Consider the following 18,459-nt stretch of genomic DNA (forward strand, 5'->3'; position numbering starts at 1 on the left):
GAGTATTTGTTAGAGATATTAAGACTTATATATATATATATATATATATATATATATATATATATATATAATTGAGTGTAATTAACTATTTCTTAAGAGAAAAATATATTTATTTTGAAATAGTAGTTTTTTTTAAAACTAGACTCGCAGACCAGTCCATTTGGCCAGCGAAATAGAAGTGGACCAAAGTATTAAGTCCTTGTAAGAGTATGGAGTGGATAGGCCCCGTCCACTACCAATGTTGGCTTACATGGGTGGCCTTATGCTAGACATGCTGACCCGTTTACCCACCCCTAGTAATTATAATTAGATGAGCACCTAAAAAATTATTAGGTGATATTTAATTTGAGAAAATATTTTTTTTATTTTTGAAAATATTTTTAATTTTTAATTTTTAAAGATTTAGAAAATATGTTTGTTTTGACTTGTTATTTTTTGTTTTAAAAAAATTGAAAATTTTAAAATGTGTATGGTTTAATCAATTTTTGACAAAGAATTTATAGAATATGCTGGGTAAATATCCAATTTAGTCCTTGAATTTGAAAGACGTTAACACTTGAGTCACTGAAAGATGGAAAAATAAATTTTTATTCCCGAATTTTCAAAAAGTGTAACAAATTCATCTCATCATTATTTTTCTCTGTTAACCCAAACGAATAATCCCATGTGACATTTGTGGACCTATTTGTCATTCTAAACTTTGTTTTGTGTGTTATTGACGCGGAGGGACTAAATTGTCACCAATTTCGACGAACCAATTTAGCAGTTTAGAAAACTAAGATATTTTTCTTTTGTCTTTCTCTTTATCATCCTCTAATCTTTCCCTTTCCTTCTTTGTTGCACCTTCACCCTCTCCACCTTTATCGCGCCTCCCCACTCTCCACCACTATTGCTTCTAAGTCTCTCATTGCAAGCCCAACACCACCTGACATGATTTCATCCGTTCTTCCTTTTTCCCCCTAAAACCATGTAACGACAAATTCATCAGGAGGTCGAAACTTATTGTCGCTGCCACGAAGGACACAAAGAAAAAGTTGTGATTTTCATAATTTATTATAACTGTGACATTTAAGGTGTAAGAGAATGAATTTGCGTGAGTGAGAAATGAGATTGAACCAAAAAGAGAAAAAAGGAGAACAAGAAAAGAAGCATTGTGCTTCAATTTTTTCCTTGTTTGTTTGAGATTACAAGTCCCTAACGAGATGATTCTACTCATGGGGGTTTATTCTAGTTTGTTGTTGTTGTTTGCAATGGAGGTTTGTTGTTACTATTCATAAAGATAATGAATTTGTTGTTATTGGAAAGTTTCGGGGTGACTCTGGTTATGGTTGATGGATCTATGGTGGTTTTCACCTTTTAGTGAAGGGATATGTGAAGGCATGATTAACAATGGTGGTGACATCTTGTGGTGATGATTGTGGTGTGATTGGTGTCAATTTAGTCTCTCCATGATAGCAACAACACAATAAAATGTAGGATGACAAATAGGTCCAACGACGTCATGTAGGAATAATCGTTTAAGTTATAGTAGAAAATTGATAATGAGATAAATTTATTGTACTTTAAAAATTTAGGGACAAAATTTTACTTTTTCATCTTTCAAAACTTAATTGTTAATATCTTATAAATTCAAAGACTAAATTGAATATTTATCCAAATATTTTTATAAATATAATTTAAAATAATAAAATATATTTACGTATTTTCTTTATTAAGGATTTCTTGTGATATTTTTTTTCTTCTTAAAATTGGGCCTGATTCTGGGCCGGGTAAGCGAAGCCGGATCAGTAAGTAGGGTTTCGTCTGTTGAAATATATAATCCGTAATATTAGGGTTTTAAGAGAGGGCGAGGAAGCCACATAGAGACACAATACAGAGTGAGTTGTTGCTCCTTCGCCACAACTCTCTGCCAACATGGGTGAGTAAACGCTTCTTTCACATCTTTCTCTCTCATTGTTATGTTATAGCGCAAACCCTAATTTCACGTGTTCGTTCGTGCAATTTTCTCTAATGGGATTTGTTGTTCTGAATCAGGTATCTCCAGAGATTCTATGCACAAGAGGCGTGCCACTGGTGGCAAGAAGAAGGCCTGGAGGAAAAAGAGAAAGTGCGTGCCTCTTTTATGTTATTTATTTATTCATTTTAATTTTTTGAATTTTTTATTTATTTTAATTTGTTGTGTTGTTTTTTTTTTTTTCTTGCTGCTTAGAGTTGCCTAATGTTGTTGCTGAAAGTGGAAGATGTGTTTGTGTTGGGATTTTTGGTCGTTTTGATTGGTACGATGGTTGGGATCTTTACTTGGTTGTGGATTTGACAGTTTGAAATTGAAATCGAAAGTGTTTTTTTTTTTGTTTTGTTTTGTTTTAAAAGAGCTTATTGTTATATTTTTTGTTTTGTTTTCACTGCGATTTGGGATTTTTGAAATGTGATTATGTGTTCTGGAGCATATGGTAGATCTAGGTGTAGCTGTTCTTCGGGTTTTTGTTAGGGGAGGTGGAAATTAAAATGGGTTATTGTACTAGAATTTCGATTTAGAATTTGATGCAAAATGGGAGCCTTTTTCAAATCTTAGCTTTCATTACAGTGTGCCACATTTTTTTTCCAATTTTTTTCCGTCTCTGACGGTATGTGAATGAGTGAGCAAGGAACTTTTCCAACAGGGAGTGCCTTACAGTTTAATATAAAAAAATTGGTTGTCAGTTTAATAATATTTTTGGCCTTACTAATAGCTATTCTTTCCTATTTAATTTCCCTTAGTATAGTTTGTTTTAAACAGAGAATTTGATGTAAGTTCTTTTGTATCTATTTTGATAACTTTTTTGCATTTGATACCATTTGTTATTAAATACACTATAATTTGTTGGTATTTACTTTCAGCTGTGATGATAATTCTTTCTTTAACTAAGATATTATGGTGTTTTCATATAGGTATGAGCTTGGTCGCCAGCCTGCTAACACTAAGCTGTCAAGCAACAAGACAGTCAGGAGGATCCGTGTTAGAGGTGGAAATGTGAAATGGAGGGCATTGAGATTGGATACTGGAAATTACTCCTGGGGAAGTGAAGCTGTAACTCGCAAGACTCGTGTACTAGATGTGGTTTACAATGCCTCAAACAATGAGCTTGTGCGTACTCAGACTCTTGTCAAAAGTGCTATCGTTCAGGTTGATGCTGCTCCATTCAAACAGTGGTATCTTCAGCACTATGGTGTTGAGATTGGTAGGAAAAAGAAGACAGCTGCCAAGAAGGAAACTGCAGAGGTGATGCCTTTGGAATTTTTGCATGTTCTTTCTTTTCTTTTATGATATTTTACTTTATTCACTGTTCTTGATACCACGACATTAGTAACTTTCAGCCTAATACTTAGTAGTTCCATTCCTTGTATATGTATAAATTTTCTATTTTCAGTTGCAGGTTTTGGTTGTTTAAATAAGGTTGGACATTAGACATGTCTGAAACCAATACTCTGATGTATTGCATATCAGCTTTTGATTCATTGCATATGTTCTGAAAAGTATTTTTTGTCTCAAAACCGTCATTTTTCTATTTTTATGTATTTTCTCAGAATCTGTGTATTTTACTTCTCTTATATTTAAGAATTTTTGCTTATACATCTGTTGTCTAAATAAAATGTATGTGCTATTGTGCTTCTTAAAGCAGTAGTGCAGTACTTCATCTTTTAGTAGCATCACTAGCATGTACAAATGGCGGAATGGGCAACACCTATTGTTGTTTATGTTTATGATGAGAAATGAGAAGCTGCTTGGTGCTATTTTGTTATTCTTTCCATTGTATTTGATAATATCATCGGATGAGGTGTTCTGCATTCTTGAGTGTAGAAGCTGATGTCTTTTTTCTTATCCTGGGATGTAACTTGCAGGAGGGTGGTGATGCTGCTGCAGCTGCAGAAGAAGCCAAAAAGAGTAACCATGTGCAGAGAAAATTGGAGAAGCGCCAGAAAGATCGAAAGCTTGATGCTCACATTGAGGAGCAGTTTGGTGGTGGGCGTTTGCTTGCTTGCATTTCCTCTAGACCTGGTCAATGTGGCAGAGCTGATGGGTAATTTATTTGAGTTGTGATTATTTTTAATATGTTTATAACGAACCCTTTCGTATTTGTTAATTGTGTTTTTTTCTTCTTGAATTTATGCAGCTACATTCTGGAAGGTAAGGAGTTGGAGTTTTACATGAAAAAACTCCAGAAGAAGAAGGGAAAGGGTGCTGCTTGATTTTAGTGTTTTCCAAATTTTTATATGGCTTTAGTTGCTTTTATGTGTTGCTGGTACCATTTAAGGTGATGTTTTGAGCCACAGGACATCGATTAGTGCAAATTATCTTGTTAGTCCTTCGCAAATTGGCATCGTAATTTTGTTTTGAACTGTTTTTGCTACTGATGAGTTATAATTTTTATTAATTAATGTCTTGCTATTCTTATTGTTGGGTACTGGGGGATGGGGTTTTCAATAGCAGATAAATGTGTAAGAGCTAGTACTCATTCAATTATTAAAATCTTAATTTTAAAAATCTTAATTGAATGAGTGCTTAACGGCAAAGCCTACAAATGGGTGGCATCTCCCAGCAACCAACAGATAATCATTTATTGGGGGCTTAAATATGTTTTTTAGTCCTTTAAAATTGAATAATTTTATTTTTCAGTCCTTCGAATTAAAAGTTGCTTTTTTTAGTCATTGGAATTCTCAGATTGTTATTTTTAGTCCTTTTGCATATTGTGAATCAAATAGGAGATAAAAGATTTACAAATTGTTAATTAAACGGGAAAGGAAATAAAAGATTAATAATTTCTAATAATTTTTTATCATTAAAATTTGATTTTCTAATTTATGTTATAAAGGATGATTTTCTGGTGGTTAAATTAAAAACTGTTATAATAAACTCATTAAGTAAATTATAATGTCATTAATCACTTTAAATACTGCTCTAATTTTTTTTATTAATTTGATTCTGACAGTTTTTGATAGTTTTTAATCATTAGAAAATCATATTTTTAAATTTAACAAAAAACAATTTTGGTAGTAAAAAAGTGCCCTAAATTGCAAATCTTGTATTACCTGTTTGACTTAAATATATTATGAAAAAGGATTAAAATTAGGATTAAAATTAAAAGGATTCATATTTTAAGGATAAAAATATATTTAAGTCTTGGGTTAGGAAAAGAAAGCCAACAAAACTTTAGATTAAACCAAAAGATAAAAAGAAGGAAGAATAAAAATGTTATGCGGTGCAGGAATGAAAAAAATGAACCTGGAAGTCTTGAACGCTCAATGGTGGGTTTTGAAAGCTGGCATTTCTATTAGTAACGCCTTAAGCACTTGGTAATAAGCTACTTCCTACAGCTTATTAAAATAAGCTAAAAAAATCTTGTAGATCTGTCATGATATCTTTTTATAAACGGGACCTTAATAACTTAGATTCTGCCAAATTCCACACTCTTAAATTTATAAAAGCAAAAATGAAAAAAAGTAACCAAAGGTTGTTTTTACTGGTTTTAGTATATAGAAAAATAAAAATAGTGCTCTCACTGAAGTCAAAATAAATTTTGGTTTCTCATCTTTAAATTCAGTTCAAATTTTCTCTTGTTTCTTTACTTTGAACTAACCTGTTACTAACGCCAACGGATCCGGATTCCTTCCATCATTTATGATAAATGAGTTAGTACAGATGTGAACAAATACAAAAGTTCATCATGGGAAACAAATGTGGTGCGTAGGGTAGAAACATTTTTCAAGATTTACGTGAGACTACCATAAAGATGTTTACACTGAAATAAAAAATAATCTTGCCAAAACTGGTTACACAACCGTCCCCAATTATATTGCACACAAGTCACAAAATAAGATCTACAACCCAACAAAAAAGTCACGATTTATTGAACACTAAATAACTTGTGCCTGCCAAGCAATACTCGGTTGAAACCAACTCAATAAATGTCAATCTGCACACAAGCCATTGAACTTCGAACGCAAACCATTCAAATGAATGCGCACCAAAGAGGCGACACACGATCATAGATCTACAAGCGTAAGTGACGACGTGGGGTCGTAGATCAATGAGCACAGGAGGCGACACGCTCATGTTGGAAAACGCTGCCAATTGACTAAATATGTGTAATTTTTTTTTGAGTTTATCAATGGAGTTGATTTTGAATTATTCCTTCCCATAAGTTATAACAGATGTTATGAGTATGAGTTAAAAATTGTAATATTTACTACTTCTATTCTTCTTAACTGAAATCGTAAATTTATATAATTATATATATATATATATATATATATATATATATCGTAAATCTTTTTTTTATGACTTCTAAGTTATTTATAGTTTTTTCCGACCTCTAAGTCATTTATTTTTTGTTAGAAGTAGTAAATTCATTTATGACTTCTATTTTTTAATTGTAAATAATTTTTTAAATTTAATTATTTATTAAATAAATGTTTTTTTAGTTTAATTTAATATTTTATATGTTTTTATAATATTTTATAATTTTTTTAATACTATTTTATTTAATATATTTTTGATAATATTTTATTTAAATTTTCATATATTATTTTATTTAATATATTTTTTATATTATTTTTTCATATTATATATATTTTTTGTATATTATTTTACTTGAGTGATGTCATGATGGCAAACTTACCCCAAATCTCATTCATTAAAATAAATTAATCTGATTACTAAAACTATTTTATAAGGTACTATTCGAATTTAACATACCTCCCTGGAAAATGGAAAGTTGAAAAATAATTATATAATAATCCAAAAATTGCAATAGAAAAGAAAAAGAGAGGTTTGAGATGATTTTTCAATCTTTTATACCGGATAATCTAGTATTCTTATGCATGAAGATAATTAATTCGATAGTTGTGGTCGGACTCTATTATGGATTTCTGACCACATTTTCCATAGGGCCCTCTTATCTCTTCCTTCTTCGAGCTAGGCTTGTGAAAGAAGGGATCGAGAAGAAAATATCAGCAACAACTAGGTTTATTACGGGACAGCTCATAATGTTCATATCAATCTATCATGTGCCTTTGCATTTAGCATTGGGTAAACCCCATATCGAGTGCATTTCTTATTCTACTTCATTCTATTTCATTATATTTATAATTTTAATTTATCAAAGAGAAATAATAATTATAATTATAATACATTATAATAAATATTTGTAGTAATAAAATCAGAAACGTCAAAGTCTAATATGTTGTTGGTACATGTATTCTTTTATTTATGTCAATCAACTAAGTTTATGTTTATATATTTTGTGGATATATTTGTCAATAAATTACATGTTGAAAGACGAAAATATCAATAACTTGTTAAATTTAAGGACGTATTTGTGTGTAACTTTAGTTCCTATGTTCACTTGAACATCAATTTTATAACATTTGTGTTCCTAGGTGCACGTATTCGAGTTCTTTAAGGTAATGTATGAAAGTAAATTTAATGGTGGAACAGATTTGTCTCATTTTTTACCTTTTGGAAACTAAATTTTATTTTATATCTTTAAGGACATATTTGTCCACACAATATATTTCCAGGAATAAAAATATGACTATTTACCTTTTAAATTACCGCTCTTCTATTTCTCTTCACATTGTTACTCTCCTCACAACCAAACACACTTTTGAGCTCCAAGAGCTTATTCAACCGCATAGACTCATTGAACCTTTTATATAGGGCTTATATATATTTTTTTTCTTTATAAATATTCAATTTTTACATTTTTCTCTAATAATTTGTTTATTTGTGTTGAGTTTTTAATAGAAGAATAATTTTATTTTTAGTCTTTGATATTTTATTTTAATTCCTAGAAATTTAATGAAATTTTTATTTATTCCTTAATAAATTAATAAATTTTATTTGTCCCGACTAAAAATTATCATAAAACAAATATAAAATTCACTAATTTATTAAAAACAAACAAAAGTGTCAAGAATAAAAAAAATATTATTTTATTAAAAATTCAACGTAAAACAAAATTATTATAAAATAAATACAAAAATTAAGTATTTATTAAGGATAAAAACATATTTAAACTTTTCTATAATTAGTGACAATTGTACTTTCAACATCGAAACTCCCCTTTTAAAAATATTTTATTAATAGTATAAACAATCTTTTTTTGACACAATAGTATTAACAATATATTCAGTGAATAACAGGTCTTGCAACATTTTCTTTCTCTACTGAGTCATCTGTTTCAATTTATTTTTTAATCAAGTTGTATTACAAGCTGGAAACAAGCTTTTAAATACCATTAAAAATAAGTTCTGTTTGCTTAGGTAACATTGAGGTTTTCCATTGACAAGGCTCAGTTTCACAATCATAATCAAGTACAGAATTAACTATGATAAATACAACCAATAAAGTTAATGGTAAAAGATGAACACATGTTTGCTGACAGGTGTGCCCAAAACCTCACTGCCTGATAACAAATAAAAATTGAGCAACGACACAATGAAACTATGTGACTGTACAGTATGCCAATAGTGAAAAAAAAAAAAGAATAACAAATGTTATAATCTAACAATCTCCACCTTTTCAATTCAGGCAGGCAAGGAATTGTATAATGGCATTGTATTATAGGTCAGGAATGTTAAACCCCTTTTTTCTTTTTTCCAAGGTGTTGATACGTTTTGCCATTAGGAACTGAAACAACTTTATGTAACTTAAGGCATATGACTTGGCAACAACAATGAGGCTCAAATCAATGTGTTCGGGGATGGGTTTAAGATTTGGCCATTCTGACCTTTATGAATGAGGATCTGAGAGGATTTGTATGCACTTAAAATTCAAAATCTGAACCTTAACTAACCTGCTCTCCAATCAAATCAAGGCCAACAACCAGAAAACTTATCCCTTGAAATAATAAGAAGTAGAAGTGAATTCCTTGGGCAGACAATAAGCTTCTAACTGAGGCAGCCAACAAAATAAATGCAAGATAAAGTTCTTTCCTGAAGAGACGATTTTTCTTCGTCTTCCCAGTTTTTTTTGACAATTCTAGTTTGCTTAGTTCCTCAATGCCTGAATCTGAGGATGATCTATGAAGACTATTAGATCGCATTAGAGGCTCAGCTTCTTTCTCAAAGGCAACCAAATCAGTCTCAGACGATCTTCCCAACTTTTTTGTAACCACCCACTCGTAAGAACTTCCAAAGCGAAGTAATCCAGATATCATGGCATTAAATTTAGTTACCGACATAGTGTTCTCAAATAGAAGGTAAGGAACTATAAACGGAAATGACCGTGGAGCTGGTAGAACACTTAGGAGGGACATGATTCCAGGAATGTAACAAACAACCCAGGCTGGGAGCTCCGCTTCGGGAAGGAACATGGTCAAAGGAAGAATGATGCAGAATAGGGTGAATGAATAAAATGGCAGGATAAGCTTCCTCAGGAGGAAGAAAAGAAATATTAAATTGACCTTCTTTGCCCAACTAACCTGGTACAAATGGAATTAACATCATAGAAGTCAAATTATTTTAGTAAAATGGATGGGGAAAAAACTAGTATTTCATACAGTGCAAGATGTAGGCAAATAACAGTACAAATAATTGTCTAAGCATATCTTTAGTATATATGAGCATTTCAACAGCCAAAAGTTCTGTACAAAATTTAAATAGTATTTTTTAATTTAAAGATAATTGTGATAAAATAGCATTTAATAAGCCTGCACTCCATTATTTCACTACCCTAATGTAGATGCTTTAACAATGTTATAACAAGATGCTTAATTATTATACCACATTGATAATTACTGTTTTTAAAAACATCAATTACCCCTATAATTGCCTTATCAATGATGTTGTAGGTTTTAATTAAGTGATCTTAGAACTATTTTAATTATGAATTGGGCTTTGAAGCAATTTTTCAGCAATTGTAAATTGACATTAGTACAGTGTTTTAGCCATAAGTTGAGTTGTAGATTTGATATGTGTGTTCTTTATATGCCAAGATAGATGAAAAAGAGATCTACAAGTTGTGAAATGTTAAAAAGGCAAAATTCGGGCTTTCCAGTTGTTTTAATTTAGCCTTTAAGTTTGAGCAGAGGTGCTGCCACACATATTGAACATACCCTCACCATTTTAGAAATATCTCACTTATTTTAAGCCCAATCAAGGCACATTCCTTGGAAGCTCATTTTGTGGGTCGTCGTTTGGACTAGGTTTATATTAGGGATTGTGAAAAACACAGCAACAGTGATATAGGGAATTTAGAATACAAATTGATACACTTTTGAATTCATTGTTTAGGGTTTTTGACAGCTCCAAGATTCTTCTTCAAGATTTCAGTGTTGTTGTATTTCTGCACTCCTCCAATGGTAATTGTCAATATCATGAAAGAATAAAGACCTTATCAATATAAAGGATTCAAGGATTGTTGTTAGGTATTGAGTTTGTATGCTTAATCTTTGTTTTGTATAAATTTTCTCATCTTTTTCTTCTTTTATGGATTTCTCTTGCAAACATGAATTATGAATATTTGACCTATGCCTGATTGGATTTAGACTTCAATTTTATAATTGAAATAATAGAAACTAGGATTGATTAATCTGAAATCAAATTGAGGCTAGGTTAATCGATTGGTAATCTAGGTTAATAAAATTGATTTAAATTTAACATTGATTGAGGATTGGAATTATGATTCTTTCTTTGTTGGCTGAATTGCAGATGATTACTTTGTAGAAATTCAAAATTAACTATAAAACATGCTAATACAACAATAAATATGGTCACATGAACTTGAATGCCTATTTTCAATTATTTTCTATCTTGATTTGAACACCCCCCCCCCCCCCCCCCCCAAATCAGATTAGAAATTCAATGTGTTCTTGAAAGAATAACCTAGATTCTTATACTATATATAATTAAGGAACTTAGTTATATTTTGGCTTAAGTGTGGCACTTGTGTCACACATCACAGCCTACCACTTACCCTGTCTTACATCTATTTGGATTTTAAATTCCTAAAGGCTTGATTGAAGGGTAACAAGTGAGTAGTTGACAGCTTTATGAGAAGTATCTAATGATTCTGCAAGATACTTTCAAATGACATCACTTCTGCAGGAGATAGTCATTTTTTTATTATTTATTATTATTATTATTAAGAAAAGATGAGCGTGTAGAAAATTGGGGCTGGAGGAACTTAGCAGGTCTAAAATACATTACTGGAGCCACTAGGAGCTGTGTCTGGCCTCAAGGAAGACCAGAGGTTATCCTGCTACAATGCACATCATGAGTATTACTCAGACCAAGGCATGAAGCAAGGTAGACTTCACATTCTGAAAGTGAACAGTTGTTGGGTTTTATCTTTTAAGTTTTGATCCCTTGCATGTCTTCTCAAGAAAGAAGATGAAAACATACTACATATAATATAATAAATATCTAACATTAAGTAAAATGTATATGATAAGTAAGAGCATACAAGAGATCAATAATTTCATGCATCTAATTGGAAACATTAACAAGTTCTATATATTCCTTCCTCAGCTTACTAGTAACTAGTATGTAAACTACTTTTTTTTTTATCAGCAGTATTATCATTGAAAGTTTGAAACAAATCAGAATAAAATATTTATGTTGCCTAATAGCAAAAATTTGATATTTGATACCATCAACTCATCAAGTAGGCACTTTTCTTATGTTAATCTATCTTCTCATGTCTCATGATGTGTATGCTTCTAAGTGAATTTTTGCAAAAAAACAATTCAATTTTTACTACCAAGTGGATATTTTCATTGAAAAACAATTTGGATATATAGTTCTGATTCTTCTGAAAATAAAATACAGAAAAGGATCAAACTATATTTATATTCTGATGATCTAATAATAATAACAACAACAACAGAATGATAATTTCATGGATTTAAAAGAATTGAAAGAAAACATGCGCTGAATTCAATACCTTTGAACGAAGTATATCAAGAAAACACAAGCGAAACAATTGCATTGGACCGGAATGCCAGCGATGTTGTTGTTTCTTATATGCCTCATAGGTCTCTGGAAGTTCACAAAGACACTGCAAGAAGACAAATAGTCATATTAAACTCTAAATCATTAATGATTAGGCACCAATATTTGAAATATAGTGCACCTTAACATCATTGAGAAATACAAACTTCCATCCACACAGATGAGCACGAACAGCAATATCCATGTCCTCAACAGTTGTTCGCTCCAACCAACCACCACTATCCTCAAGGGCCTTTATTCTCCAGACACCAGCAGTTCCATTAAAACCAAAGAAGTTCATGAAGATACCATTCACCTGTTGTTCCACCTCAAAGTGGAAAGACAAATTGATGTTTTGCAATCTTGTAAGCAAGTTCTCGTCCTTGTTTACAAATGCCCATCTTGCCTGTACTAATGCCAAATCATCCTTTCCCTTCAGTTAGAGTAAAACAAGGGGAAAAATGGTTAGACAGATTCTTAATACAGGACCCAGAAAGACTTTTCATTTAAAATGACTTGGTAGCATTTTCTACTATTTGTTTAGACTATTGAAAACATTGTTCCATAAGATAAACATTGTCTTCATATCTAGAAATGATTTGTTTACTCTTTACTGTCATTCTAATAGAAGTCATCAATTACATTTACAGTTCATATTGACGCACTTATGAAAAATTTACAAGCAGCATTAATGCAAGTGATGAAATCTCAAAGAAGCTGAATTACTCATTCAAACTAGTTTAGAATTGGAGATAAAATGAAAATACTCAACATATTTGATGAATAAAAAAGAACATTATCAAATTTAACCTGTTTAAGTTCCTAGAAGTATGTTAAAATTTAGAAGAGATGGAAGGGCAACATAGGTAGGAGAGTTGGGATACTAGTTAGTTAGTCATGGAAGGGAAAGTGTTTATTATGTTTTATTGCTTGTAAGCTGAACACTTGCTCTTTACAAAAGGGGAAATCCTTTGTGAAGTAGAAATCCTTGAAAGAGGAGTATTCTTTCTCCTATTTTCTATTTAATTAATAGAATCTTTCTTCGGTAACAAAAACACCACCCTCTTGAAATTCAACCTTGTCCTCTAGGCCGGAATTCTAGAGCTCTGTTTTAGGTACACAAAATGGGGGGACGTGGGATGTTGAGCTTTTGCTAAAACATACTGTTTGTAACACAAATTGGGATCTTAGCAGATTGTTGGGCATGAAAGCCTCCAGAAATGAGATGAGGTCGTGGCAAATGTATGCCCCAAAGTGTAACCTTGAAGCAAATCTTCTTCTTTCAATTAGATACATATGTCCCATCCTCATGAGTCATGATCTCCTCCCTTGCCTTAGTTAATTGCGCTTGGTCCATTAAACCTAAAAAGTAATCTTCTATAAAATCACAGACCGCCTCTCTTGTAGCCTGGGCTTGGTCCATCAAGTCATGAGACATGAAATGAGATTTATTGGTGTAATTCCAATTTTGTGCCTCTTCTCTTCATTCACACTGCATTTCACAGCATAAATCCTAATTGCCATCACCACATCTTCAACCAACCCACAACTGACGTACAGACTTGAATCCAGCAGTTTAGGCAGTGAAAAATTGACCGGCATATGTGAGACTCACAGCTCAATCATAGATGACCCATTAGCCTCCATGGGTAAATCTGAGTCTAGAGGTTCAGACAGTGGTGAGTCAACCAGTTTGCAAGAAAATCAGACCTCCATGCCTGCCATATGAAGATTATAGTTCCACAATTCTAGTAGCAGAAATACCTAAAATCCGAAGTTTTTGAGCCATTGCTACCTTCTCCTGTTTGACTTCCTTCACTATCTCTTCTACTATAGTATTGGGTTATCTTAAAAAGGGTTTTTGCAACCCAAATTCTCCTGTGTTCTGCGTATCTCCCTTTTGATTTGTGTATAAATCTGTGTTTCTCTCACAAATTTTGCATCTCGGTTGTTTTCTTCACCACAATGTGTCTGGTTCTAGATCATTGAATCACCTTCTTGGTATTGTTTTCAGTCTCCAAAGATTGCAACAAGTCACTGCCATAGTCAAAACTGCTACCATTCATTTTAGTTGAGCTTCCCCTTCAGCGCTGCCATGAAAGATGGGTAACTCCACCTTGTCCAAGAAAGGGCTTCTGCTTCACCGAATTCTGACATACTCCCTCAATGCTCTTCTTGATATGCTCAATTAAATGGGGACCAAACTCTTTATTCAGCAGCATATGCTTATGTAGCATTAGCATGTGCTCCAGCTCTAAAATGCTGGCCTTGCACAAATGAGACTGCAAGGTATCAAACCCCCTCTAATTGACTAACTAATATCCTAAAAACATCTTCCCTCTCTCATAACTCCTAACAAAGTATCAATAGTTTTTTAAAGAAAATTTTGACCATCAAGACTATATGTTGCACTTAATGATGCTGAGATGAATTAAGCACAACTCTGGTGTCAAAAAATGTGAAGTCAATTCCTAAAAAATGGATGGGATTTTTTTTTTATTATTTCTAGTGTGACGTGAGACAATTATGTAACTTGAATACCAATTACAAAGTTAATATGGATAAAAATAAAACACCAATGGTTCAAAACTTCAGTTTTGAATGAAAGGATGGTGGATGGCTGTGCATGAGTACAACTGATCACTCTTTGCTCTGAGTGATGATTAACCTGATTTTAAATCAGTATTAGACCATTACAGGTAACTTAATATACTTATATTGTATGCTAGAGCCTATAGATCCAAAATTTCACCAATCTCAATTTTTTTAGTGTGAAAAGCATGCATAACATCTCCAAATTAAAACTCGGAGCTAAAGCACCTTCAGGTTCTACAACTTAGAGACTAATTTTAAGGATGTGTTCGATCTAAAATGTGAAATCATTTTTATGTGAGTCTAAATAACAAACATCTATAACTGTTCTTTTTCATATTCAAATATATGCTGCTACATTTACTCAAATCAACAAAACTTTTAACTAGAAATTTGTAGACATAAAATTACCTTGAAATAAGGCACTGTCTTCTTTAAAAAATCCGGTGTTGGCTGGAAATCAGCATCAAATATTGCCACAAACTCATAATCCTTAACATAATCACAGTTCATTGCTGATTTAAGATTCCCTGCCTTGTAGCCTGTACGTATAAGTCGATGTCTATATATTATCCGAGCACCCCTTTGTTGCCATTTATGCACTTCTGCCTTGATAAGCTGCTGGGTATCTACTTCATCAGAATCATCAAGAACCTGTACAAGCATTCTCTCCTTTGGCCAATCTAGGATACAAACTGCTCCAATGGATTGCTGGTAAACCTACAGGCCAACAAGATAAAAACTAAGCAATGATCCCAAAAAAGGAGAGTACAGTGATATAAAATTAAGATATCCGATTCTTAGTAATTGATCAGCTCATTAAGAAAAAATGCCTTTGCTGGTTTTACATTCTAGGGAAGAAGGGAAGGGGCCGATTGGAAGACAGAAACTAGTAGTGACATTGGTGATAAGAAGATGCACCTCCTCCTTTCAACTAAAATAATGCTCATTATATGACTATTAAAATAGACAAGAATAGAAGAGGAAAATTAGTATGGTGACATTATATGAAAATAATGGGAGGAAGAGAGTGTATTTGAAGACATAATAATTAAACAAGCAAGCTTTTGTAGGATGTGAGTTGGAAAAATAGACACGTATCTTAACATCTTATTATCATTTTGATATAAAAGGTTTGCTCCACTTACACACTTATTTTATTCTGTCTATTAATACATTTTATATATTATTTATCTAAGCATAGATTAGGTAATTATTATTAATTAAGCATATGAATGTTAAACAAATCTATTGCTTTTTCTTTCATCTTGTTTTGGTCCACATAGCCAAATGGAGCATTAGGAGAAGAATATTTCTTCCCCTAAAAACACCACATACACACAAGAACCCTCTGCCGTTCCTTCTTTAAAATGGAGCATCAAAACCCAACAGCTAATCTGGTCTCAGTCTCACTCACAATAACTCAGAAAAAATCCCTTGTCACAGCTCTAATCTTCAAGACATGCACCCTCCCGTTTTGGCATCTACAAGTTACAAAGCTCTAGCTTTAATCAACCACACATGGCCCAAGCCATATACCACTGCATAACTTGTAGCACAAGCCACTCAAGCCATCAAAAACCCTTCTGCACACATGCCTCATCTAGTTGCATATCACTCATTCACAGTATTCAAAGAAGTGTGATTTTGTAGGCCATGTTTTTACCTATCTTATTATCTTATTACAAATACACTTCCTATGCTCTGAATCTATAAACATGTTGAATAATCTTATTAACTCAAAGTTTTATCCAGATCTATTGTTTTATTTTGGTCTAAGTAGCTACATGCTGGTTGCTTCGATCAGTTTGCCTCTCTAATTGCTTCCCCAAGTTCAGCATTAGGAAAAGAATAAATATACTATAGTAGTTGTTGATACATAGTTTAAGGAAGATCTAGTAGTAGTGTTTCAGGTACGCAGCATTTAATGACAGCACAAAGACAAATCTCATACCCTAAACAAACAAGACAATTCTCCATCATTCCCTCTTTAAAACGGAGCATCAAAACTCAACACCTAAGCCAATCCCGCTAAAAATGTTACAGCAAACATCCAAACTCTCATGTCTCCAAGCTCTGAGCGAGGCACACCCTCACAGTTCGCCATAACCAAGCTACAAAAGCTCTAACTTCAATATGCTCTCCACAATAACTTATAATAAACAACTTAAAACTTCCATGAAAAGTTGAAAACAATTTAACCCAATTTCTTTGCAGAAATAACTTATAACATAAATACTTATATGATATGATAAGCACTAATTTAGTAAGCCCTTAAAGGCTCTGCTTGGATAAATTTTTCCACAAGCACTTGACAGTAGAAGAATATAAGGTAAGTAAAATGAATTGAGCTTCTCCTATAAATTAAAGTCTTCGATTTTTAAAGAAGTTAAATGAGAGAATTTCTACATAATTTAATAGCATAAGATGAATATAACTTATGCGAGAGAAGCTCAATTCATTTTACTTTCTTATTAATTTTTCTCATATAAGCTCTTACAGGGAAGTTTATGCAAACAGAACTCCAGTACCCTTACGATACCAGACCAATCAAGCCACAGCATTTGCACTTTACCCACAAAATCACGCTCATCACCACCAACATTTACATCAATTTATATATAACAAACCAGATCACAAACAAATAACAAAAACGACACCGTAATGGAAAAAAAAAAACTCAGCATCCACAACAGATTCGGTTGGTTCCAAAAAAAAGGACAAAGCAACCTACATCATCTTACCTCCCTCTCATTGCACATGGGAATCTGAACAAGCACCATCGGAAAATCCTCCACGCTCTGCACGGGGCCATCGTAATCCACACTCGCCACGGGCTTGAGCCTCCGAAACTTGATCCAGAAGCATCCTAAGATCAAAACGACCCTGTCCACCGACTGCACAATGAACAAAACGGTGCACAGATTCGCCAAACTCTGCAGCGGAGGTGATAGATACGAGGCGCGAACGTCGAGCCACGTGGAGTAAACGACTCCAATGACGCCCAAAACGTCACTCGGATCGGGAGGGCTGAAATGCCAGCCTTTGAAATACGCGAGGAGCTCGAACACTAGGAGGAGGAGGACTGTTATGAGAAAGAAACGGATCGCGCGGTAGAGGCGCGAAGTGTCACCGCCGTCGCCGAAGGAGGCGGAGTCCGTCGCGATCCGGCGCTGGCCGGTGCGGAGGAGGAAGAGGAGGCCGTTGGAGAGCCAGCCGAGGTTGGCGGCGAGCTGCTGGAATTTCAACAGGAAGACCCATGAGAGCTGCCGCGCGCTTCGAGAGCGTTCTTTCCGGCCGGAGCGGTCGTGGTCGTGGTCGGCGGAGGTGTCGGCGGCGGAGGAAGAGCTTATGTCGAGCGCCGTGAACGGCGGCGACGAGGGGGAGTGGGCGTGGTCGAGGTTTTTAAGGTTGTCGTCGAGGGAGTCGAGGGAGTCGAGGTTGTTGGTGTTGGTGGTGTTCTTTTCGCGCTGCTTGTTCCACCATTCCTGGAACTCGTAGTTGGGAGTGCGAGACATGGAAAGAGGAAAAAAAAAAGAGAAGAGAAAGAATTTGAATGATGGAGGGAAGTTGTGTGTAAGAAAAAAGAAGAAAGATAAGAGATTGATCTTTCTTCTGTTGTTTTTTGTTTTCTTGGTGCTGTGGTGTTATTTTTTTTTTCAGTGGTGAGTGTGGAGGTGCTTGAATCTTGATCCAGAGGAAGAGGAGTGGTGGTGTTAGAGCTATAATTAAGGTAGCACCAAGTTTTTTAGCTGCGTGTGTTCCTCAGTTTCAGGGGCCAAGGAGTCAACTTGCTTCTATTGACTGTTTTTTTATTAAGGAAGAGTGAAAAGCAACTCACTTTTTTTTTTTAATTATATATGCTTCTTCTAATATTTCACTTTCACTTCGTACCCA

The 18,459-nt window shown here is 33.6% G+C and overlaps 2 protein-coding genes across 2 annotated transcripts; one reads left to right on the forward strand and one right to left on the reverse strand.

The window, feature by feature from the left end:
* The first annotated feature begins 1,769 nt into the window (after nucleotides 1-1,769).
* LOC114406348 (40S ribosomal protein S8-like) lies at nucleotides 1,770-4,426 on the forward strand. The gene is made up of 5 exons (XM_028369035.1): nucleotides 1,770-1,918; nucleotides 2,035-2,107; nucleotides 2,929-3,259; nucleotides 3,880-4,058; nucleotides 4,152-4,426. Exons 1-5 carry the CDS (start codon nucleotides 1,915-1,917, stop codon nucleotides 4,225-4,227), a joined length of 663 nt encoding a protein of 220 aa, XP_028224836.1. The 5' UTR covers nucleotides 1,770-1,914; the 3' UTR covers nucleotides 4,228-4,426.
* A 3,866-nt stretch (nucleotides 4,427-8,292) lies between these two features.
* LOC114406349 (probable xyloglucan glycosyltransferase 6) lies at nucleotides 8,293-18,355 on the reverse strand. The gene is made up of 5 exons (XM_028369036.1): nucleotides 17,307-18,355; nucleotides 14,974-15,282; nucleotides 12,113-12,403; nucleotides 11,924-12,037; nucleotides 8,293-9,461 (listed from the first exon to the last, which is right to left on the reverse strand). The coding sequence occupies exons 1-5, from the start codon at nucleotides 18,078-18,080 to the stop codon at nucleotides 8,826-8,828; spliced, it is 2,124 nt and encodes a 707-aa protein (XP_028224837.1). The 5' UTR covers nucleotides 18,081-18,355; the 3' UTR covers nucleotides 8,293-8,825.
* Nucleotides 18,356-18,459: the final 104 nt, after the last annotated feature.

The sequence above is a fragment of the Glycine soja genome, chromosome 3 (genome assembly GCF_004193775.1).
Source record: "Glycine soja cultivar W05 chromosome 3, ASM419377v2, whole genome shotgun sequence".
Classification (NCBI taxonomy): domain Eukaryota; kingdom Viridiplantae; phylum Streptophyta; class Magnoliopsida; order Fabales; family Fabaceae; genus Glycine; species Glycine soja.